The 26,620-nt window shown below is 34.7% G+C and overlaps 1 protein-coding gene across 1 annotated transcript in view; it reads right to left on the bottom strand.

Moving 5' to 3' along the window:
• Positions 1 to 3,878: 3,878 nt before the first annotated feature.
• galnt16 (UDP-N-acetyl-alpha-D-galactosamine:polypeptide N-acetylgalactosaminyltransferase 16) overlaps positions 3,879 to 26,620 on the bottom strand; it is a gene marked incomplete at its 5' end in the record, with an annotated part of 97,918 nt that continues 75,176 nt past the window's right edge. The window contains 6 exons of the mRNA XM_030125946.1: positions 3,879 to 5,061; positions 10,091 to 10,207; positions 13,097 to 13,223; positions 16,170 to 16,253; positions 19,908 to 20,000; positions 25,411 to 25,537. Coding sequence (XP_029981806.1) covers positions 4,918 to 5,061; positions 10,091 to 10,207; positions 13,097 to 13,223; positions 16,170 to 16,253; positions 19,908 to 20,000; positions 25,411 to 25,537 — 692 coding nt within the window. The remainder of the gene's footprint in view (positions 5,062 to 10,090; positions 10,208 to 13,096; positions 13,224 to 16,169; positions 16,254 to 19,907; positions 20,001 to 25,410; positions 25,538 to 26,620) is intronic.

Genomic DNA, 26,620 nt, shown 5'->3' with positions numbered 1-26,620 from the left:
CTCAAACATTACTAATATCTCCCAAAATATTGGTCCTACCAAGCTGCTGTTTACGCTAGTCTGTTCTTTGACCAAAAATATCTAAGTATGACAAACTGCAGCAGTCAGCTCTGAACGGATTTAATGTGATGCCCAAGACACACACACACACACACACACACACACACACACACACAGAATCCACTTCCCTTTTAAAGTATGAAGATTATTTTCTGAATTTTGCATTTTTCTGTGTAAATCAGCTGTTTTCCTGGATTGAATTCACTGCTCATGTCGTTCAGGGGCATAAACTCTGGTCCTGGAGGGCTGGTGTCCTGCATGTTTTAGATGGTTCCCTCTTCCATCACACCTGGTTCAACTAAGGATCAGCTCATCATAAGCTCTGCAGAAGTATGAGAAGGATGTAACTAGGGATGCACCGATACCACTTTTTTTCAGACCAAGTACAAGTACTTACATTTGAGTACTTGCCGATACTGAGTACTGATCCTAGTATTTAATAATCCCATTCCAGTTCTTAGTTCCTTTTGTAAATGTGCTTTATTGTCGTTGTCATTAGTCTGACTGGAACAAAGTGCTGCTACTGACATTTAATGTGTTGGAATGAGCGTTTGTCAATTAATCCACCAGGGGGCGCCGCTCTGAATTAACCATACTGGACAAATACCACGAAGAAGAGGAAAGTTTTATGAAGAAGAAGAAGAAGAAAGATAGTAAAAACAAACATGGAGACGACAGAGGGAACACTAATGTGATACTAATATTGCAGCGTTTTCACTGGTAAGGTTTAAAAGTTTAGCTTCAGCAGGAAGAGAAAAGAGAAATGAGCGATAAGTTTGGTTTTCACCTCCACTGGTGGCGGTCCAAACCACTCTGTACCCCCGCTGGTATTCTCATTCTGTTTACGCATCCGCCAGCACCTGTAAAACGGATGGAATGTACGCAGAGAATCGACAGAACACTGCATCTTTATCTGTCTGTGTCTGCGATGTTACTTGCAGTCAGTGTTACTTTTATCACCGTCATTTATTTGGTTAAATCTCCACTCTTCACACTCAACACACATTATTCCACCGCTGCGTACCTGCTGCACTGAACTGGGAATGCCAAACAGCTGTAAGTGGTATCGGTGCATTTGTATCGGATATCTTTTACGAGTACGAGTACACACACTGAGTATCAGAGCCAATGCCGACACTCGTATCGGTATCGGTGCATCCCTAGATGTCAGGCATGTGCACACATAGGGCCCAAAGGGGGCTTGAGCCCCTGCCCTTTTTGCCTCGTAGAAAAAGTGCCCTTTTGTCTTTTAAAAATAAATTCCTGTTCTGCTTAGGAATGTAAAAGAAAACAGCTGTATAAAAATGCCACGGTTTGTCTCTCACTGAGGGGCGGGGCTTATCTTTAACAATATTTAGCCTGATAATAAGCCAATGTTTTACTGCTTTTTAGAATTGCAGCTGAATCGCATGTCGTCCAAACCTCAGTATTATGATATATTTTGACAATAATTTGTTGACACAAGAGAAACAGCAATTGCATCACTCACAGCTACACATTATACACTACTATGTTGTTGTTGTTATCTATGGCTACTTTATTCATTTTACATTAAGCCACGTATTCTGTTATTAAGGCCTGAAAAAAATGTGGTGCACACATACTGCCCTTCTGTGACTTTGAGCCCCTGCCCCTCTGGAATCCTGTGCACGTCCCTGCTAGATGTAACAGCTTCCAGGTGTGATGGGAGAGGGAAACATCTAAAACAGGCAGGATACCGGCCCTCCAGGACTGGAGTTTGACACCCCTGATGTAGATGTTCATTAGGTCATCATACCAAAACAGAGAAAACTGAAGAAAGTGTCTTTTTCAGTCCAGTCTGTCATGAACTGAACATAAACCCAGTGTGTCCATCCACTGGCACTGATCTAACTCCATGGGTTTAACTGTAGGATCAGTGTTGTAGAGCAGGGGTGTCAAACTCATTTTAGGTCAGGGGCACATTCAGCCCAATTTGATCTCAAGTGGGCTGGACCAGTAAGATCCCAGTAAGTAACATCTACAAAGTTTCCTTGAAAATCTGAATAACATGAACAACTTGAATAATCTTCAGAAAAACAAGTGCAATTTTAACAATATTCTGCCTCGTTTTATCTGTTCATCATTTACACATGTGCGTTACAATCACACAAAACATTTAGTAACAGGCAGAATATTTGGAAAAATTGCATTTACTTTTCTGAAGACATTTCTGTTTGTTCATATTTGTTCAGGTTTTTCACATTTTTTGTAAAAGTATAGTTTGGTAATGTAAACATTTTCATGTAATTTTACTTTTTTTACACCAAAAAAACAAAGAGAAAATTTGGGGTTGTCATTATTTTTAGGTTATTATGATCATATTTTACTGGTCTGACCCACTTGAAATCTAATTGGAGTGTATGTGTGTGTATGTGGAACCTGAATGAAAAGGATTTTGACACCACTGATTGTTCATATCTTCAGTGTAAGTTTTGCATTTCACAGATTCATCCCGTGGGCCAGACTGGACCCTTTGGCGGGCCGGATTTGGCCCCTGGGCCGCATGTTTGACACCTGTGTTGTGGAAGATGACGGTGTTTCCACGGTAACTACGGAGCCTCTGACCGTCCAAATGGGTCATATCTGATGACCATGAACAGATGAAGAACTGTATTTTATAATAATTATTGACATGTATTAATAGGATTAATGGATCAGCAGGTATTAAACAGTTCAGATCAGTAGATGGTTTTGGTTGCTGTTCTTTATCCTCCTAAGACCCAGAAAATATCAGCAAAGTACAAGCTTTTTTGTTTTTATTAAATCAGTGCCTATATTGAAAACATCTTGATGCAACAGTTTTTTCAGATGCAGTTTTTAAAATGTTTATGGAATGTTCTTTGTGGTGGACAGTTTTCTTTTCTTTTCTTTTGTATAAAGTTGTGAAACTCTTGTCCTCAAATGTGGACAGAAAACCCATGGCTGTGTCTGAGGAGGTGAAATCTGTTCATATAAAGGTTAAAAACTGAAGGAATATAAGGAAACATAGTTTGAAAATATATAAGGGATTAAAGATCTCAGATGTAGAGGAGGAAAACACATGAGTTAAAGTCCTTTGACGTTTTCCACCGCTGCATAAAAACAGAATAATTTCCAAAGTTCAACATGTAAATGACAGAAACAGCAGTGGATGAGTTGGCTTTAAGGGTGAACCTGCTCCAACAGACACAGTTAATGTGTTTTATTGATGATGTGAAGCTGCAGATGGATTTTTCCTTTAAGTATCGATTCAGTCGTGTCCTCTGTCCTGTTCTGTCTGGATCCACTCACTGTGGTTCAGATGTTTGTAGAGTTTTACCGTTAAAAATTTTTTAAAAAGTCAAACATGTAAAACAAATAAGTGTCTGAGTTTTAGTTTTTGAGCAAAACTTGATGATTCCATAATACAGATGTGGAACACTGAACTTTACGGTTTATTCAGAGACGGATTCAGTCTGTGGATACATAGGGCTGATTCACTGGTGGTTTTGGTTCCAGATTCAGACTCAGATATTTTTGTTGAGGATAATATCTACTGTATCTGTGGGTAAATGAAGACACTGTAAGTTCTGCATAAACAATGGGTGTGTCCTGTTTTTTTTTTTGTTTTTTTTTAATGTAAATATGTCATTTTCTGTAAAAGTCAAACAGTATAAACATTATAACGCAGTAAAACCTTCACTCATATCTAATGTCTTCCAATGAATCCTCCAAAAAACAATAATGCATACCTCTGTTGGACTGAGACTGTTCTAAAATCCATTTATTTTGTGCATTTAATAAAAACCTCAGATTAAACTGTTCTGTTGACGACACAGTTTCACATTTGGACCATTTTATTCATAAACAATGGAATAAGGACTGAACATTCTGATGGTTCTGACAGTTTCAGTGACATAGATATTCTTATTTTAAGCATTTTCAGGAAATTAAACATGTTTGTAGATATTCCTACTAGGTATTTTTTTGAGAAATGCACTCACTGCTGTCGAAGGTTTAATGATAATTCAAGAAATGCATCAAAGAAAATGAGAAAAAAACTGTGATCAACATGTGAGAAACAGATTTATTTAAATCTGATTTCAGTCATTTGGATTTTCCATCTAATTTTGTTGCTTTTATGAAATAATCTTTATAAAGTTATAAAATGTGATCCTTTCCAGATCCTCTTTTTTTCGGTATCGTCCTCTGCAACAGAAGCAGATCCATCATATCTTTGTTACCACATTTTATTTTTCAAACAACATAGAGACTTTACACAAAATCCAAGCCATCGTCTTCTTCGAATATTTACAGAAAACTTTGTAGAGACAGAAAAAAAAAAAAACATTCTTTGGGTCTGACCATGCAAAACAATAAATAAGGTTCCTGACAGAGCTTTGCATGGTTCTTCCACAAACTCCAATCTGCGGGTGGAGTTACGTGGAGACGTCCCGCCCTCGACTGCCGCCGCCGTGACCCCGGGTCGGTCCGGTGCACGTGGACGTCTGCTACAGTACAATATGCACTCAGTGGTTCCCAGGAAACGTTCACTACTCCGGATCTAAACAAACGGCCGACCAGGACAGAAAAAAGATGACAAACCAAAAGTGAAATGTGCAACAGTTTGAGTGAAAAGCTTAGATTAAGGAGAAGCTGCAGCGTCCGAGGATGAAGCACTGTACACGGAGCGCCGGCCTTTCCCTTGGCCACGCCCACATTGTCCAGGTCTGACCCTGATCTGACCTCAGAAAGTGACAAACAGTTTGAAGACCAGACCTCCAGAGTCCAGAATCTGACCGACCCCCCCCCCCCCCCCCCGTCCTCCTCCTCCTCCTCCTCCTCCTCCTCCTCCTCCTCCTCCACTGTGGTCGTGGCTCAGGTGATCACCTGCGGCTCCCAGGATTGGCTGGCCACCTGGGGGCGACACTGCATGATGACGGGGGGGCTGGTGGGGGTCTGACTGTCCAGGCACAGACCACTGACCATGTGCTGCAGAGCCGAGCCTTTGGGTTTCCACTTCTGTAGGAACAAGAACAAACACACACGGGTTCAACCCCAACATGAACCAAACAGGAAGTCACACACAGGAAGTCCACCTTAACCCTATAACGCCGAATGTATCAAATCTGATCCATGAGTTTTGAAGCCCTCTACATGATCAGTGTGATGTTTTTTTTCTTGAAAAACCTGATGTATACAATTAGATACATGCAATACACAGATAATCCACCAGGGGGAGGAGTTCATTCACCAGAGGCCTTTCCAGTGACACTACAAGACTGTCATTAATGAGGAAGGAGGAAGAACTGGGACCATTTAGAAAAGGAATTAACAATTTGTTCGACATGTTTGTGTTCTATGTTATTTTGGTTGTTCAGAAGGACCAAGAAAGGCTCCAGTTTTAAAGAACTGGAATTTTCTGTCAATGATTTAATGGTTCAGGCTTTACAGGGTTAAAACCATATATTTACAATTACACACAACAATATGTCTGCACACTTTGTTTTTTTTTTTTTTTTTTTTTTTATCAAGGTCTTTTTTTATTTTCAATTTTCAAATGTATAACAAGAAACAACTTGAACATGAAACTGTTGTATCAAGTTCTGACCCAACTGCCCCCCCACCACCACCACCAACACACACACCCACTCCAAGTACTGGACCTTTATTAAGTTGACTTCATTTAGTGATTTTGTTCATTTACATTTATTTTGTTGTTTATTTTCTTAGTTTCTTTTCTTTTTGCTGTTTTAATGATTATTTTCCTCATTTCTTTTTTTTTTTTTTTTAACTATTTTATCAATTTTATTGATTATTCTTTTTTTATTTTGTTAATTATTTTATTCATTTTCTTTGGTTTTTGTGATTTATTAATAAATTACTTGGTTTAAAAAAGTCTATAAAACTATTAAAATACTTATAATTTACTGATCTACATATAAAAGATCTTCATATTTTCAATGTCCTAAATCTTACATACTTTAATCTGATGAATTGGAAACAAATGACCAAAGTGTTGTTTATCTGATGTTTTCAACATATAAAGTGTTATTACTCATATATGTCAGTTTATGTCCATTTATCCAATAGATTTATACATGTTCCAGCAAATAGAACCTGTAAAGTGAATATATTGTACAAATGTTCCTTTGGACTCAAATTCATTCTCTCATGAATTCAGACTATTTCCAATTTTCTGACTGAATTTATATTTATTAGTGACTTAAATCAATTAAACCCAAGGTCACGGAATAATCACTGATTCAAGGTTGGATATTTGTTTTTCAATATGAATTTACTCTTCATGAAAAAGAAAAAAAAAAAATTGCACAAAACTTACATGTAATAGTTATGAACCATCCATATTAGTGTAAAAATAAACTTTTTTTCACTGCAAAATGTAAATATTAGTGAAATTAAACCCAGTGTTTCTGAAACTATCGCTGCTATTTCTATTTTTATTTGGTTTATTATGTGAATATATATGTGTACTTTCATGTCAAACCTCTTTTTTTTATTCATTTCTTTTTTTCCCACAATATTTTTTATTGTATTTTAGTTTTATAATGAAAGGTAAACAAAGTAAATAATAATATACATAAAGAACATTAATCAAAATAACACAAACATTCACGCACACCCATTCACACCATATAAACTTGCACCAAATGATATATATATATATATATATATATATATATATATATATATATATATATATATATATATATATATATATATATATATGTGTGTGTATATATATATATATATATATATATATATATATATATATATATATATATACAGGGTGTCCCATAAGTCTCCATACATAGGAGACATAATACATTCCTTACATATATGGTTCTAACATGTATTTCTTTATATTTCTTCTTTATAGTTCTTCAGCAGACACGCATTGAAATGTGTTCCCGACAAAATGGCAGTCATATAGAGCATATTATATAAATAAAAATGGTTTATGTCAAGAAACGTTTATTTTTTCTATGTATGGAGACTTATGGGACACCCTGTATAAAATAAATAACACACATATATTCTTATGAACATGTACACATATACGTTTTTCATTTATTTCTATTCTGTTCATCTCCAGTGGGATTCCCTGCAGAATCACACACTGAATGGATGATAAATATATACAAATCATGGAAAAACGTGCGTTAATCTCTGTCAGTTTGTGTTTTGGAGCTTCTCTCACATCCTCTGCTTTGCATTATTTCCTTCTCATAAATACCAGAATAGGAGGTCGGTGTTAGCAGCGTCTGACTCACACAGATTACAGTCATCACATGAACGATGGAGTCGCTGCAGCCACAGTGGAAAAATCACAGAGTAGACGAATGCAGATGCAGAGAACGTCTAACGTCCTGCTGCGATTTCACTGATAAAATGGACTGAACTGGTTCCAACGACTGAAACAGTGATGAAGATGAGTGAGCGACCATACGCAAGGAGATAGTCATTTATTTAATCATCATTATCGAACACAGAAAACAAAATAAAATAGTTCCAGTGTCCCTGTACGTCAGCGCCATGTTCTATCTGAATCAATCCCAGTTGAATGTGTGAGGTTGTCAGGTTCTGTTCTATGTTCCAGTCCTGTGGTCTGGATGCAGATCAAGCTAACGATAGAAGTGGGCGGGGCTTTCACTGGAGGAGAACTCAACTCATCCAGTCACAGTCCATATATGACTTCTATCAGTGATCAATAAGAACTAGACTAATATCTGGAACCATTTACATGATATAAACCATCAAAACATGGACCATTAGATGTAAGGGAAAATTTTTGATACTTTGAAAATTCATAAAAAAAATCTAAATGTCTCAACACTGAAAAAACTTTGTAGACATTATCCCAAGGAAGATACATAAAAAATATGAAATGAATCTGAACAGTAGTTTTGGAGAAGAAAATGTTTGAAAAAAATGCTAATGAAGACGACAACGACAAAGACAACAACAATGACGAAGACAATGAAGACGGTGATGAAGGTGAAGACATGACGAAAAAGGCGAAAATGATGACGACGGCGAAGATGACAACGAAGACGATGACGATAATGATGACGAAGACAAATATGACGACAACGAAGACGAGGAAGACGAAGATGACGGAGATAACGACAAAGATGACGAGGAAGACGATAACAATAATGACGACGAAGATGACAATGATGACAAAGACAAATATGACGAAGATGAGGAAGATGATGAAGATGAAAATGACAAAGATAATGACAGAGATGATGATGAAGATAATGACAAAGATGGTGACGGAGATGATAACAATAATGACAACGAAGACGATGACGATGAAGATGATGAAGACGGTAAAGACGAAGATGATGACAAAGACGATAATAATGACAAGGAAGACGAAGACAAAGATGACAACAATGAAGACAACAAAGACAACGAAGATGATGAAGATGAAGATGACAACGAAGATGATAACAATAATGACGATGATGACGAAGATGAAAACAAAGATGACGACGAAGATGATAACAATAATGACGACGTTGACGAAGATGAAAAAGATGACGATGAAGATGATGACGATGAAGAAGACGAAGATGACGAAGATGAAGACAAAGACGATAACAATAATGACAAGGAAGAAAAAGACAAAGATGACAACAATGAAGACGACGAAGACAACGAAGATGATGAAGACAAAGATGATGATGAAGATGATAACAATAATGACAATGATGACGAAGATGAAAACAAAGATGAGGATGACGAAGATGATGAAGACGATGATGATGACGATAATAATAATGATGAAGAAGACGACAAAGGCAATGAGGACTGTAGAAGCCAATAACATAATAATCGATAATGTAATAAATTTGCCATTTTTAAAATCTAATAGGCCAATAACGTAATATCTGGTCAATAACGTAATAAAAGTCCTGAACCAATAATGTAATAGCTTTTGGCCAGTAATGTTATGAGTTATTACGTTATTGGCTCAGTTATTATATTTGCAAATAATTTTTTTACCAGGCTAATAACGTAATAACCAGCCAATAAGTTATAATGTTACTGGCCAAAAGTTATACGTTATCGGTTCAGGACTTTTATTACATTGCTGGCCAGATATTACATTATTGGCTTATTACATTTAAAAAATGGCAAATTTATTACGTTATCGGCCGTTATTATGTTATCAGCTATTATTACATTATTGGCTTCTACAAGGACAAAGATAATGGAGACAACGCTGCCGCTGCTGCCGCCGCTGCCGCCGCTGCCGTACCAGCTCCTTCCCATCAGCTCGTGGCCAGCGGGCCTTTGAGCTAAAAACAGCAGAATATTTGTTCCATTAGCTCAGGTTTGATCTGATCCAACAGAGTTTGAACTGAATCCACCCTCATTAAACATTAGGATGAACTCTAGGTCCAGAAGTCAACAGAACACACTTAGATGGAGGCGCTTTAAGACGGTTTTATGTGTAAATGTTTCAGATCCGACCTTTAATTCAAAGTTAGAGTTCCCATCAGTCGTTGGATCTTAAAGTGGAGTGGTTTTGAATTTATCGTACTGGGATTCAGGGCCGAGGAGGACCGGGTGGTTGTTGACGGGGTCTGGGAGGATGGAAGGGGTCTGGCATAAGGCCCGGACCCTCACACATGGTTCAAGTTAATAAGTGACTCCTCAAAGTCAGAACTCACAGTGTGAGCCAAGGCCGGCCCATGTGGGACCGGGTGGGGTCTGGGCTGATGGGAGCGCTTGTTTTCTACTGTATCTACAATAAAAGCCGCGGCTGAAAACCTCGTATCTCCAGATGGTTCATGTGTGAGTTCAGCTCTGTGGGAGGCACATGAGGACGAACCACCGGCTCCGTTCCAAAAACACACAAGACCCTGGACACTTTCAGACCTGCTGCTCTGATGATCGATAGTTGGAGATAAAAGCACATTCCACATTCTTAAGTGGACTCTGGTGTGTTTAAAGACGGTCCTGAAGGACTACCCACATGTGAGCAGCTCTAAAAAGGCTTTCACCAGGTTCTCACCTGTCGGGGCTCTTTAGAATTACACGGCTCCATCTTGACCTTTGACCCTGCTGTGAAGGCTGTGATGGCCAAGCAGAGATCCTGTTGACGGATGAGCGGCTCGATTAACTCCCACCTCTACAAAAAAAAAAAAACACAGGATGCACATTAAACCCTTTAAAATAAAGGATGCAGATTAAACCCTTTAAAATAAAGGATGCAGATTAAACCCTTTAAAACACAGGATGCACATTAAACCCTTTAAAATAAAGGATGCAGATTAAACCCTTTAAAACACAGGATGCACATTAAACCCTTTAAAACACAGGATGCACATTAAACCCTTTAAAATAAAGGATGCAGATTAAACCCTTTAAAATAAAGGATGCACATTAAACCCTTTAAAATAAAGGATGCACATTAAACCCTTTAAAATAAAGGATGCACATTAAACCCTTTAAAATAAAGGATGCACATTAAACCCTTTAAAACACAGGATGCAGATTAAACCCTTTAAAATAAAGGATACGCCTTAAACCCTTTTAAGATGATTATGGCTGAGATTGGGTTCTTACTATTGGTCTATAACACATTAGGGTAGAGGTCTGCATTGGCTGAGGAGGATGGGTGGAAGTGGGCAGCAGAATGCAGTCGGTGAGAGAGAGATGGAAGCTTTTTATTACTTTTAGCAGCGTTTTAGTGGTGTTTTAGCGGTGAATTCTTGTAAATAATTGTATATAATAGTGACAGTGCTATTTTGGAGTGTTCTACTAGTGTTTTTGTCGAGTTAGCTTTTTTTTCACCGTTTTTTGTCTGTATTTTTCTGGTTTGTAAAGTTCATTGATAGTTGTATTTTACCTTTAGTCATCATAGATAGATAGATAGATAGATAGATAGATAGATAGATAGATAGATATTAATCTGCGTTAGTGCGTTAATTTTAACAGCCCTAGTTTGAACACATGGAAAGTAGTTTAAAGTTTATCTCTATAATCTCATAAAGTTTCATTATGCAAATTTATAGTTGTTTTTCAAAATAAATATGATTAAAAAAATCAAGTCTGTTTTTTTTTTTTTTTTTTTTTAAATAACACACTGTTTTAAGCATTTATTACATATAATAATGAAAATTAATAGACAGATTTTTCATTTCATTTAACCTTCATTAAACCAGGAAGTCCCTTGACATGAAATCTCTTTTTTTCGAGGGAGATATTAAAAGTTAAGTTCTTCCTGGAACAAGGTGCAAAAAGAATTGGCAAAAAAAGACCTTTTCTGTCACTTTTACTGCAAAAACAACATAAATAAATCTGCGGCCTGTTATAATGGTGGTCTTAAAAGAGTTCATGTACTTATTTCCACCTGGTTGGACTGAACTGAAACACTCCAAATGCTACAAATGAACACAGGACATTAAAGCACAAATCAACATATTTGTGACAAACCCCATTTAAGGAGATGCAGCATTCTTTCATTTATTTCTGTGGCTGATCCAAATGGTTGTGAATTTTATTAACCTGTGTGTATGTGACTCATACGTGAGCTTTAATCGACTGTAACTACTGATAACTGTGATGTAATGCACTGACTAATGCAGCGTTTGGACCTGAAGTTTGGCTCCAACGTCCTCATGTGATGATTGATAACATGTTTATCCACCGAGTATCTGAGCAACAGAAGTATTTAGTTGTGTTTGTGCCTCTGCAGACCGTGAAGACTGAAAACATCACATTGTTAATGGAAAGGGTTGTGTTTGAACACACAATGAATCCATTTTTTATTTTTTTGTCTGGCATTGGATTCTGTAGTTCATACCCCACCCATAGATGAGTGCCAGTTTGAAGTCCTGTTCATTTACCACAGAAATGACAATAATGTTCTGAAGCTTCAGTACTTAATAGTTTTATGAAGTAAATGTCCCCTTTTGGTGCAGTTTAATTCAAGTGGTTCATGGAAGCTCAGAGTCAATTTAAAGGTTAGTATATAAAAACAGAGAAAAATTAACAAACAGTGACTTTTTTTTTTAGCAAAACATGTCATTAACTGAACAATAAAACAAGCATCTGCATCCACTGTCCTTTATCAGAACACATGGGTTTTACTGGTGAATCAATGCTTCAGTTTTGATTAATTTTGTTGTTTATTTTCTCCATGTCATTTATTATTTTGTAAATTTTCTAATATGCATATATATATATATATATATATATATATATATATATGTATATATATATATATATATGTATATATATATATATATATATATATATATATATATATATATATATATATATATTTTTTTTTTTTTTTTTTTTTTTTTTTTTTTCCTGATTCAAGAACAACACAACATAAATTCCAATGTACTTGTACATGTACCTGTGCAAATGCTAATAAACTTTCTCTATAGAACTGCACCTTGAAACATAAATATCACACCTTGAGGTTTTATTCACAAAACAAATATTGGGAATTTTGAATCAGCTGCAAAAGAAGTTTCTGGACTTTAAAGAGTCCCAGTATTGTCCTTTAGTGTTCTGACTCTGATTCTTATTCTGACTCTGATTCATATTCTGACTGATCCTTATTCTGACTTTGATTTTGACTCTGATTCTTATTCTGACTCTGATTTTGACTCCCATTCTTATTCTGACTTTGATTCTTATTCTGATTCTTATTCTGACTCTGATTCTAACTCTAACTCTGATTCTTATTTGGTTTCTTGTTCTAATTCTGACTCTGAATCTGACTCTGATTCTAACTCTCATTCTGACTCTGATTCTAACTCTGACTCTGATTCTTATTCTGACTCTTATTCTGACTCTGATTCTCTTCCGTTGGTATTTTCAGTCCTATTTATTACATGAACAAACAACAACCTCTGAGCTGCGACTAAACAACACCACCTCCCCCTGCCGCTGAATGATAGTGAACCAGGCCCGACCCATTTGTGGAGAAGGCTCTAGATAAGTGAGCCCACCCCCTGACCCTGCTGCCCCCCCAGTCTCCCCCTGGCGGCGTCCTCCTGACCTGTGAATGTGGCCTGTTCGCTCCGATGCCCCTGCACTCTGCCAGGCCCAGACCGTCGGTCCCACGGGTCTCCAGACACAAACCGCCTTGTTTCAGCACACTGGACACCGCCTCCTGCTCCGGGACCCTGGGGGGGGGGGGGGGGGGGGTAAACCATTGACGGGGACAGGGACGGGGACGGGGGGGGGGGGGGTGAAGTGAAGCCAGTGAATAGTCATGTTACAACAATAAAGCCCAGATGGATTGAATTGACTGGTTGCCCTGTCGTGTAATCGAATCGTACCACTAAGTAATGCGGCCCATTACAACTCATACTTAAAAAAATACACAATCCAACGGCCGACACCGCAGATATCTGGAAACAAACGGCAGATTCAATTCAGCCACAGAGGCAGGGGTTTGGCTTCAGAAACATATTAGTGCAACACACACTCAGACTATTAAAATCACATACATTTGAATGACTGTTTAAAGATTATTGTTGAGTTACACACATTCTTCCTCTGTTACCTCATTACACTTTCTGTCAATTGAGTTCTTTTTTCTTTTTGGAGTTAATTCAAGGCTGGTAATCCTTTCCTCCTCTTGCACCATAAGCAAGAAAACTCTATATATTCAGAGTCTAAAGCAGCTGAAACCTGTCTAATAACAACCACAAAGCCCAATCTGACAGTGACTGACGTCCGGTGGAGGATCCTGAGACGTAGATGGAACCTCCAATCACCGAAACACTTTCACTGTGAGGGAGAGGAGATGACGCTGAAAGGGCTGATGGGAAAGTTACATAGATTTAGTGGAAACTGTAGGAAAGAAAGTAATATAGAGGAGTGGATTTGGACAGAAAAGGTGGTTTATTATTGGGTTTAACAGACGGGTAAATGTCATGTGACTTTAAGGGTCATGGGTCAGAATCTGTCGCTGGGCTTTAGGAGTCACATTAGTTGCTTTTCTATTGAACATCTGCGCAAAACTTTACCGATATTTACTAAATATCGAAAAAAACAGAAGTGTGTAATGTCGGTTTTTCCATTAAATCACAAATACGATGATTTGTTTTATTATCACGAGATGACACGAGAAGCCATTCCACAAACATGTCGACGAACATAAATATGGTGTTAATTTACAGATATATTCATTATTATTATATATTATCCCTCTATCTTGTACTAAATTTAAAAAATGATACAGTTTCCTTCAGTGTCCACACATACTGCACTATGTGTGTTTTAAAACTCTTCTTCTTTGCTTGTTGTAATGTCTGTCAACATCCATTTTTTTGTTTTTTTATTCATGTGACTGTAGTTGTAGAAAAAGGTCTTTCCATTACTTTTTTGTGTGATATACCATTTGCTCTACACCCGAAAAACCACCTCTTGCCAGAATAAAAACTTTTAATTGAAAACCAAGAGTTTTGGTGAAATTGTCGTTTTTCCATTAGGCAAATTTTTATGCTAAAGTTATATTAGCGCAATTTGAAGGTCAATGGAAAAGCGACTATTGTCTGAAAAACAACAAATATGGGTTTTTTTTTTGTGGTAAATACACAAATGGACAAAAGTATGTGGACACGTTGAATACAGGTGTCTCTTTTCTAACAGGGGTCTGGGATACAAAACAATAATGACTAATGTCAGAATATAGTTTTATATTATGGGATAGATATCATTTCATTGGTTAGTTTGGGTTAAATTATTATCTTTGTTTCCAAAATGTCTCAGAGATGGCTGAAAGATTGATTTTTTTTTTTTTTTTTTAAATCCTTGGCTATGATTTTAAATGTTCTTCCTATACATTTCTAAAATATTTTTCATGCTCTGTCTGTAAATAATAATTTTCTACCACAACTAACCATCAACTTTGATCACATTTCACTGAGGAAGAAAAATCTACCATTAAACTTTAAGGAAATATTGATGTTTCTAAATTATATGGACATAAATATTGGGACACATCATGTCTACAGCTGTAAGATGTCCTGTTCATGATGATTTAAGATAAAAACATCAATATTTCCTTAAAGTTTAATGGTTGATTTTTCTTCCTTGATAGTTGTGGTAGAAGATTATTATTTACAGTCAGAGCAGGAAAAATATTTGAGAAATTTAGAGGAAGAACATTTAAAATCATGGTCATGGATAAAAAAAAAAATAAATAAATAAAAAAAAAAAAATCAATGTTTAGAGAAATTAAATCAAACCATCTCTGGGTCATTTTGGAAACAAAGATAATAATTTAACCCAAACTAATCAATGCAATGATATTTATCCCATAATATAAAACTATATTCTGACATTAGTCATTATTGTTTTATATCCCAGACCTTTGTTACCTCCGCCAAGGAGGTTATGTTTTTGCCAGGGTTTGTTTGTTTGTCTGTTTGTTTGTTTGTTTGTCTGTCCGTTAGTGTGCAACATAACTCAAAAAGTTATGGACAGATTTGGATGAAATTTTCAGGGTTTGTTGGAAATGGGATAAGGAAGAAATGATTAAATTTTGGTGGTGATCGGGGGTGGGGGGGCCCACGGGGGGGGCCACTGATCAGCCTTGGCGGAGGTCTGCGCTCTCCGAGTGCTTCTATAGTTAGAAAAGAAACACTTGAATTCAATGTGTCCACATACTTTTGTCCACATAGTGTACGAAGAACTGGTAGTAAAAGAAGTAAAAATGTAAAAGTTGTGAATATTATAAGACAAGTCTGAACATTCTGTGCAAAATCAGGATAAAATGTAAAACTTAAACTGTGATTTTGTAAACACTGTGTAAGATATTTAAATTCTGATTGAGTTTAATAAAGTCTGATGTTTTGTGAATTGTTTAAAGTATTAACCATATTTCTGTTAAAACATGATGAAGTATGTGGTGAAAAAAGGAGTATGTTTGACCACTGTCTTTTTACTATCCCATTGGAAATGAATGGGAACTTTTCATGATGTTTTGCAGTTTCTGTTTCTTTTTATAATCAGATAAGTGTAAATTTGACATCTCCCTGTCATACCCTGAGTCCTGTTTTATCTCCACGTGTCATGATTCACCTGCTTTAACATGAACGACGGTAGATTAAAGACTGTACCTCAGCTCAGGATAGACGTTCTCCATGTACCAACGGAAGGGTTTGCAGTTCAACTTCCGCCGAAGCGTCAGACGATCTGTGATACTGCAGGATGAAGAAATAAGGAGTCAGAAAGAGGCACATACAGAAACAGACTGCCCTGTTAGAGGCAAAAACACTGACCTCTAAACAAAAACCTGGACAGTCAGCACCGACGCCGATGAGTAAACTCAGCTAATGGGCCTTTTATTAATAGAGCTGAAGCAGCACGGTTTATTTCTGCTCATAACACAACTTATTCCCTTTTGTTGTGATCTACAACTACAGCACTGTGTGTGTTTCCCTGGGTTTTTTTTTGTTGTTTTGCATGAAAATTAACCCTTAAAGACCCAAACACCCACCACTGACTGTGACCATCTACTGATCTGAACTGTTTAATCCCTGATGACCCACTAATCCTATCAATACATGTCAATAATTGGTGTAAAATACAATTATTCATCTGTTCATTGTCATCAGATATGACCCATTTGGACGTTCAGAGGCTCTCTAGTTACTGTGGAAACACTGTCATCATCTACAACAGTCTTTCTCAAGTGGGGGTACTTGGAAGAAGCTCAGGGTGTACATGAATTTTTTGGGGAAAAGTACATTAAATAAGTCATCACGTACTGAATACAAAATAAATAATCAAAATAAATGCTGGAATATAAAGCACATTAAATACATTCATATAAAATTAACACTCCTGACCTTAATTCATTTCAATATTTTTTATTTTTTATATTATCTTTGTTACTCATCTTGTATAAGCTTTGGTAACATTTTAAGAATATTCCTATTTTATATTATTCAAGATAAGTTTATCTGAGTAGTTACGTAATCATTTTTTGTTGATGAAAGTTTCATTTATTCATTAATAATCATTTAGTTTATTTTTCTTATCAACAAAAGAGGGCACTTTTCGGTTTGTATTTTGCAGTCAAAATTTGGATATGAAGATTTTTTATTTTTAATATATTAAAGTTAAATATATGTTGTTTTTTTTTGCAAAGTTTTGAAAATAAAAACAGACACCTTTGGCACAGGAACAAATTTTGCCTAATTTTTTCAGTCCAAAATGCTGAAGCGAGAGTTGGGGGTACTTGGCTAAAGTATTTCAGGGGTAGTCCACTGTAAAACGTTTGAGAACCACTGTTCTACAACATTGATTCACCAGTAAAACCCCTGGAATTGGATCCCTGACAGTGGATGGACACACTGGGTTTATGATCAGTTCATGATATTTTTGCTGAAAAAGTCCCTTTTAATTAATTTTCTCTATTTTTGATAACATTACCATCAACTTTAATCTGAGTTTTAATGAACATCTACCTGATCAGTGAATTAAATATAGGAAAATACATGATTTTCACTGAAAAAACAAAAAACACAGAGGATAATATTATAGTAAATAGTGATAAATTGCTTAAGAAATGTTAAATAGGGAGAACCATTCATTTGGGAACTCCTGTAAAAGCAGCCCTGGGTCTTCATGGGTTAATATGTCCGTACACACAAATATTAAGGCCACAGTCTGACTTATTTGTTTCCACGCTTTGATAAATTAGTTCCCATGTTTTTCTTCATTTGTTGGAAGCAGATAGAGTCAGCACAACAAACCAGACTTTCTAACTGAAGCAGAAAGTTCTCTCTGAATTTTTCAAGTAACTTTGGCTGCAAAGATGTGAACAGATTTATAACTCATAAGTGAAACACTGTTCAAACAAACAATCGACAACAAACTACGACCTGGTTTTCATCAAACTAAACCATGTTTCCACTTGAATAAATAAGACTGGACCTGGGAGAACGAACAGCACCATGGATGTGAGGTGGTAGAAGTGGAAGAACACTGGTTGTTTTTACTGTTTGATTACATTATAGAGCTTGTATTTGTACAATTTTACTTCAGTAAAGAAAATGAATCTGTATTTTTACATTTTTTGAACAAGTATCCTTTGTACTTGAGTAAAATCTTGTGTGTTCTGTCGCCACATCTGGAGAAAAGATTCTAAAACTTTGAATTATTGATTCATTCAGATGTACAGATGCATCCATTTCATTTGCTCCAGCACACAGGTGTCAAACATACAGCCCGTGGGCCAAAACCGAAGGGTCCCATATGGCCCATTAGATACATTTTTGAAATGACACTGAATATTTTAACAATCAATGGTATTAAAATAGTTTTATTTCAGGTTCCACATTCACACCAATATGATCTAAAGTGAGTCAGACCAGTAAAATAATAACATCATAATTGATAAATAATGACAAATACAAACTTTTCTCTTTGTTTTAGTGTAAAAAGTAAAATTCCATAAAAATTTTGACGACAAACATGAACAACCTCAAATGTCTGAAGAGAAATATGTGTAACTGTACCAATGTTCTGTGTGTTACTACATGTTTTGTGTATTTGTAGATGCACTGGGATCTGTAAGTTTTAATGTACATGTATAAATGACAAACTGAGGCAGAATACTGTTAAAATTACACTTATTTTTCTCCAGAAATTTCAGGTTGTTCATGTTCTTCACATTTTTAAGGAAACGTTTTCACCATGTAATTTTACTATTTTCACTGTTATTATTTTACTGTTTCTTTTTATCTAACCTTTCTTTCTACAAAACTTGCTGTGTTTCTTAAGTGATTTATTACCATTTATTTATAATAGTATCCTCTGTATTTTGTATTTTATCAGTATAACTCAGGTATTTTCCTATATTTAATTTACTGATTATGCAGATGTTCATTAAAGCTCTGATTAAAATTGAGGGTTATTATATCAAAAACAGAGAAAACTGACAAAAAAGGGACTTTTTCAGCAAAGATATAATTTATTATTACTTATTTTGTAATTTTTTTCCTTTATTTTCCTTATTATTTTATTTGTCTGTTCATTTTGTTAGTTTGTTGTTTATTTTTCTACATTTTTTTGCCTCTTTTATTATTTTTTCTTCAATTTTGTTCCGCTTGTGGTTTATTTCATTCATTTGACTTATTATTTTGTTCATTTTATTATTCATTTTGGTTTATTTTATTCATTATTTTGGCTGTTTTTTTTTCATTTTGTTGCTTATTTGATAATTTTTGACTTTATTTTAGTACATGTTTTGCTCATTTTTTCCACATTATTTATTATTTTGTAGGGTTTTTTTTTTTTTATGTATTTTTGTTTATTTCATTTATTAATATCCTAATTAACCCAGTGTGTCCATCCACTGTCACTGATCCGACTCCATGGGTTTTACTGGTGAATCAATGTTGTAGAAGATGACGGCGTTTCCATGGTAACTACGGAGCCTCTGAACATCCAAATGGGTCATATCTGATGACCATGAACAGATGAATAACTGTATTTTACACCAATTATTTACATGTATTGATAGGATTAGTGGATCAACAAGTATTAAACGGTTTTGGTCGGTGGTGGAAGTTTGGGTCTTTAAAGGTTAAGAGGAATATGTCTTGTCTTCACAGAAAATCATTCCTCCTTTTCCTGTAGTCGATGCATTTACATTTTTTTTCCAAGTATTTTACTGTGACATTTGGTGACCTTTAAAAAAACAAGCTGCATTTCGGCTCCTGATTCTAAGTTCAGGAAAGTCAGACAAGAGCGAAGGAGTAAACGATGTGTGTAAAACCAACGACCACAGCTGTGTTTTTATGAATCAGGTCTGTGGTGGAATGAAGACCAGGGTGTGACGGACAGACCTGCCAAAGGCCTTGCCCTGGGCCGACGGCCTTGCTGAGTAGTAGTACTGTTTATACTCGTCCATCCACACCTCCGCCGCCCGCCGGGTGTTCCTGCAGGGACACACACACACACATACACACCTGCTCAGACACACTAATGACAGCGCTGTGAGCATTCCTGCAGTCGAGTCTAATGACAGGATCCACACAGAAACCCACATAAACCCACACCTCCACCACTTACTGCATTATTAATGTGTCTGCAACAAGTGGAGAAGCACTGGAAAACAGGAGCATGAAAACATTCACTACGTGGACAAAAGTATGTGGACACAGTGAATTCAGGTGTTTTTTTTTTCTAACAGGGGTCTGGGATTCAAAACAATAATGACTAATGTCAGAATAGAGTTTTATATTATGGGATAAATATCATTGCATTGGTTAGTTTGGTTTAAATTGTTATCTTTGTTTCCAAAATACCTCAGAGAAGGCTGAAAGATTGATTTTTTTTTTTTTTTTAAATCCGTGACTATGATTTTAACCCTTTCATGCACTAATTATGAGAACCTTACTCAAAATTTTTTTCCTGAGTGTTTTTATTCCTCTGTAGGCATGAAAAAAAGAATGCAATTGAAAATTTTCTTCTGAAAAATAAATTTAAATAAATAAATAAATAAAAATAATTTAAATTAAAAAAAAAAAAAAAAATGCATTAAAAATAAAAAAAATCTTATTAACCTATTTTTCATGAAGTTGCAAAAACATCCACTCAGCTGAACACCACACATTTAATTTTTGACACACAGAAACATGTATTTACTGATAAATTGTGTGAAAACTGTGGGGAGGGCTTGTGATTATGGGGGTTTATGCTCAGGAGAGATCTACATAATGTTACCTATTCATGTCAGAAAGATATGTAGTGTCTTAAAACTTTAATAAAGATATGTGTAACAAAAAAAAACAAAAAAACAAAACAGAACAGAACAAAAGAACAATAAAATCCATGAATATACAAGGGAACAGCTGTAGAATAGCTGTCCACTGTAGTGACCAGTATGCATGAAAGGGTTAAATGTTCTTCCTCTAAATTTCAAAAATATTTTTCATGCTCTGACTATAAATAATAATCTTCTACCACAACTAACCATCTACATTCTTCACATCTCACTGAGGAAGAAAAATCTACCATTAAACTTTAAGGAAATATTGATATTTATAAACTATATGGACATAAATATTGGGACACATCATGTCTACAGCTGTAAGATGTCCTGTTCATAAGGATTTAAGATAAAAACATCAATATTTCCTTATAGTTAAATGGTAGATTTTTCTTCCTCAGTGAGATGTGAAGAAAGTAGATGGTTAGTTGTGATAGAAAATTATTATTTACAGTCAGAGCAGGAAAAACTATTGAGAAATTTAGAGGTAGAACATTTAGAATCATGATCATGGATAAAAAAATAAAAAAAAAACAATCTTTCAACCATCTCTGATGCATTTTGGAAACAAAGATAACAATTTAAACCAAACTAACCAATGAAATGATATTTATCCCATAATATAAAACTCTATTCTGACATTAGTCATTATTGTTTTGTATCCCAGACCCCTGTTAGAAAAGAAACACCTGAATTCAATGTGTCCACATACTTTTGTCCACATAGTTTACGTCCAGATTGGATATTAATACAGAGACTGACAAATGCATATGTTTGGTTATTAGAACTTTACTAAATCAACAAACACAATGCTGGACCAGAACTTTTACACAGGACTGTAAAAACAACTTGAAAAGAGTATTATCTCATATATGAAAAATATATATTCACCAACATTAATGTATCTATAACAACCTTAAATCAGAAAATAAAATGGACTGACTGATCTGTCAGGGTCTAGTAATAATGTCACAGGTCTAGTAAATGCTCTTTTTATTTTATTTTTTTTTAACTTGTGTTATATTCTTTACCTTTCTCATGCTGCAGCCTATGTTCTACCCTGATTTCTAAATGTTATTTACTACCTTTGTCTGTAAAGGACTTTGGGTCAACTTCTGTTGTATTTAAATGTGGTATATAAATACACTAACTTGACTTTTAAAAAATAGACATAAATTTAGTTTCATTCATTATTTTATTTAACTTTTCTTTACCATATATTGTGTGGAGATCCCACTTGTATAGCTCCTCTTTTTTTTCTTGCTACACTATCTTTGTCATTCTCTTGTAAATGATATACTGTTTAACTATTGTTGGTGCTCAGGTGAAAACAAAGCTTCTGACTTAAAATATCATCACATTTGCACATCACAGTTACTTGTATTAAATTTCATGGTGAAAAAAAAAGACTTGATTTACTCATAAACATGTTTTATCAGTTCATGATAACCATGACCTAAACCTCTAAACTCTAATCAGTTCATGTTGGAGTCTGAGTAAACATGTGACCAGATTCTGATAAGTTATTGATCAAATATTGTGTAAGAACAGTGACATGTACATGCTCTGTGTTTCTCTGTGGATCTTTACCAAACTATTAAAAGAGTTTTAGCAATATTTCCATAGTTTTTATACATAAATACAAACATGTACAAACGTCTTCATGGTGACTGCAGTTAAAAATGTGTGTGTACTCTTATTGCAATGAATGGTGGGAAAATGTGGACCTAGAACATTAAGCTCAAGTTACAACTTGGCAAAAAAAGCCTGAATCATTATTTAGTCTTTGTTCCCTAATCACAATATTTCATTGTAGCCTTAGGGCTGCATTCTCTGGTGTAGACAGAAATCTGAACCTGGCCAGGATCTGTATCTAAACTGATCTACACACTAAACCACGGGGGTCAAACATACGGTCCGTGGGCCAAACCACCCATTGTTTTAGTTCAGGTTCCACATTCAGTCCAATCTGATCTGAAATGGGTCGGACCAGTAAAATACTGTCATAATAACCTATAAATAGTGACAAATCCAAAGTTTTCTCTGTTTTAGTGGGAAAAAAAGGAAAATTGCATGAAAATATTTACATTTACAAACAGTCTTTTAACTAAAAATGTGAATAACCTGAACAAATATGAACAACATAAAATGCCTTAAGAGAAATAAGTGTAACTGAACCAATATTCTGCCTGTTATTAAATGTTTTGTGTATTTGTATATCTACTGTGATTTGTAAGTTGTAATGTACATGTGAAAATGATAAAATGAGGCAGAATATTGTTAAAATTCATATATTTTTCTTAATAAATTTCAGTTTGTTCATGTTATTCACATTTTTTTAAAGAATAATTTGTAAATGCAAGTATTTTGTCATGTAATTTTACTTTTTTCACTCTAAAACATACAGAAAAATTTGGAGTTTACAGTATTTATATATTATTCTGTTAGTATTTTACTAGTTCTGATCCACTTCAGATCATATTGGTCTGAATGTGGAACCGGAACTAAATGAGTTTGACACCCCTGCCCTAAACAGCAAGAATTTCAGCTCATACTTTTTCTGTTTCCAGTCTGATCTGAAATGAGTCGGACCAGGAAAATACTGTCATAATAACCTATAAATAAAGACAAATCCAAAGTTTTCTCTGTTTTAGTGAAAAAAAGGAAAATTGCATGAAAATATTTACATTTAGAAACTGCCCTTTCCCAAAAAATGTGAATAACCTGAACAAATATGAACAACACGAAATGCTTTAATATAAATAAGTGTAACTGAACCAATATTCTGCCTGTTATTAAATGTTTTGTGTATTTGTATATCTACTGTGATTTGTAAGTTGTAATGTACATGTGAAAATGATAAAATGAGGCAGAATATTGTTAAAATTCATATATTTTTCTTAATAAATTTCAGTTTGTTCATGTTATTCACATTTTTTTAAAGAATAATTTGTAAATGCAAGTATTTTGTCATGTAATTTTACTTTTTTTCACTCTAAAACATATAGAAAAATTTGGAGTTTATAGTATTTATATATTATTCTGTTAGTATTTTACTGGTTCTGATCCACTTCAGATCATATTGGTCTGAATGTGGAACCGGAACTAAATGAGTTTGACACCCCTGCCCTAAACAGCAAGAATTTCAGCTCATACTTTTTCTGTTTCCAGTCTGATCTGAAATGAGTCGGACCAGGAAAATACTGTCATAATAACCTATAAATAAAGACAAATCCAAAGTTTTCTCTGTTTTAGTGAAAAAAAGGAAAATTGCATGAAAATATTTACATTTAGAAACTGCCCTTTCCCAAAAAATGTGAATAACCTGAACAAATATGAACAACACGAAATGCTTTAATATAAATAAGTGTAACTGAACCAATATTCTGCCTGTTATTAAATGTTTTGTGTATTTGTAGATCCACTGTGACCTGTATGTTGTAATGTACATGTGTAAATGATAAACTGAGGCAGAATATTGTTAAAATTCATTTATTTTTCTTAATAAATTTCAGTTTGTTCATGTTATTCACATTTTTTAAAGAATAATTTGTAAATGCAAATATTTTGTCATGTAATTTTACTTTTTTTCACTCTAAAACATATAGAAAAATTTGGAGTTTACAGTATTTATATATTATTCTGTTAGTATTTTACTGGTTCTGATCCACTTCAGATCATATTGGTCTGAATGTGGAACCGGAACTAAATGAGTTTGACATCCCTGCCCTAAACAGCAAGAATTCCAGCTCATACTTTTTCTGTTTCCAATCTGATCTGAAATGAGGAAAATACTGTCATAATAACCTATAAATAAAGACAAATCCAAAGTTTTCTCTGTTTTAGTGAAAAAAAAGGAAAATTGCATGAAAATATTTACATTTAGAAACTGCCCTTTCCCAAAAAATGTGAATAACCTGAACAAATATGAACAACATGAAATGCTTTAATATAAATAAGTGTAATTGAACCAATTTTCTGCCTGTTATTAAATGTTTTGTGTATTTGTAGATCCACTGTGACCTGTATGTTGTAATGTACATGTGTAAATGATAAACTGAGGCAGAATATTGTTAAAATTCAGGTATTTTTCTTAAAAAAATTCATTTTGTTCATGTTATTCGCATTTTTTAAAGAATAATTTGTAGATGCAAATATTTTGTCATGTAATTTTACTTTTTTCACTCTAAAACATATTGAAAAATTTGGAGTTTATAGTATTTATATATTACTCTGTTAGTATTTTACTGGTTCTGATCCACTTCAGATCATATTGGTCTGAATGTGGAACCGGAACTAAATGAGTCTGACATCCCTGCCCTAAACAGTAGAATTCCAGCTCATACTTTTTCTGTTTTAATGTTACAACATGTCTGGGTGACAAGTGCAAAGTTCGCCCACTCATGCTTTTAATGTCACACTGATTTCCAAAGCTCAGCTAGGCTGAATCATGTGATCGTGAGTCTGAGCACCAGATAATCCCTCTTTGCCGCGGACAAATTGTTTCAGAGTGAAGAGAAATCACACCCTGGACCCGACCAGGTGTCATGTGTTCAACAGAACCTCCCAACACTTACTTGATGTAGGTGAGAGCGTTGCCTTCTGGGAAATCGTACGGGTGGCGTTTCCTGAACACGTGACCCACGCGGCTGCAGGGAAGAATCTCCAGGCTTCCACCGCACATCCACACCCGGAAAGACAGCTCTGCAGAATCAGAACCAGAATCAGAACCAGAATAGTCTTTCTTGTCATTGTGTATTCAGTGCTACTCCAGTCTATGAAAGCTATGGAAGCCCATTTCTACCAGTAAAAAAAAAAAATCATCATGAAAAGTCAAAATTATGAGATAAAAAGTCCAAATTACAAGAAAAAAGGGAAACTTATGAGATAAAAAGTCAGAAGTATGAGAGGAAAAGTCATAATTATAGACATAAAGTTAAAATTATGAGCTATAAAGTCAAAATTTTGAGAAAAAAGACAAAATTATGAGATTAAAAAGTCAAAAGTATGAGATGAAAAGTCATAATTATGAGATATAAAGTTAAAATTATGAGCAATAAAGTCAAAATTATGAGAAAAAAGACAAAATTATGAGATTACAAAGTCAAAAGTATGAGATAAAAAGTCAGAATTATGAGATAAAAAGTCAAAATTATGAGATATAAAGTCAAAATTATGAGAAAAAAGCCAAAAGTATGAGATGAAAAGTCGAAATTATGACATAGAAAGTCAAAATTATGAGAAAATAGTCAAAATTCTGAGATTAGAAAGTCAAAAGTATGAGATAAAAAGTCATAATTATGAGCTAAAAAGCCATAAGTTTGAGTTTTTATCTCACAATTGTGACTTCCCATGTCAAAAATTCTTTTTTACTGGTGGAACCATACCAGTCAGTGCAACAATATGAATTAAAAAAACAATACATAAGAAAATAAGGACGGAACAAATATAAAATTACAAAAACTAAAAAGTAAAATAAGAAAATAAAATATAAAATTTTACAAAAAGTAACATGAGAATAGAACTTAAAATAGAAAAAATAAAAACAGGTATAAAATTTGAATAGACACAATATTTACAATAAAAACAGTATGTATATCTATGAACAAGGCTATAAAAATAGTAAATTTGTATTTGAATAATATTGAATAAATATTGGATTGTTATTTTACATGAACTTATTGCATATAATTTACAACATACGTTCAGTGACAGACTGATTCCATCCAAATGCACCTCTGAACCACACAGATAATCAGTCCTGCCTCTGTCCATCAGACTGTGTAA

The sequence above is a fragment of the Sphaeramia orbicularis genome, chromosome 22 (assembly GCF_902148855.1).
Source record: "Sphaeramia orbicularis chromosome 22, fSphaOr1.1, whole genome shotgun sequence".
NCBI classification, from domain to species: Eukaryota; Metazoa; Chordata; class Actinopteri; order Kurtiformes; family Apogonidae; genus Sphaeramia; species Sphaeramia orbicularis.
The sequence above is the reverse complement of the archived record's forward strand: the minus strand, read 5'-3'. Positions and strand labels throughout refer to the sequence as shown.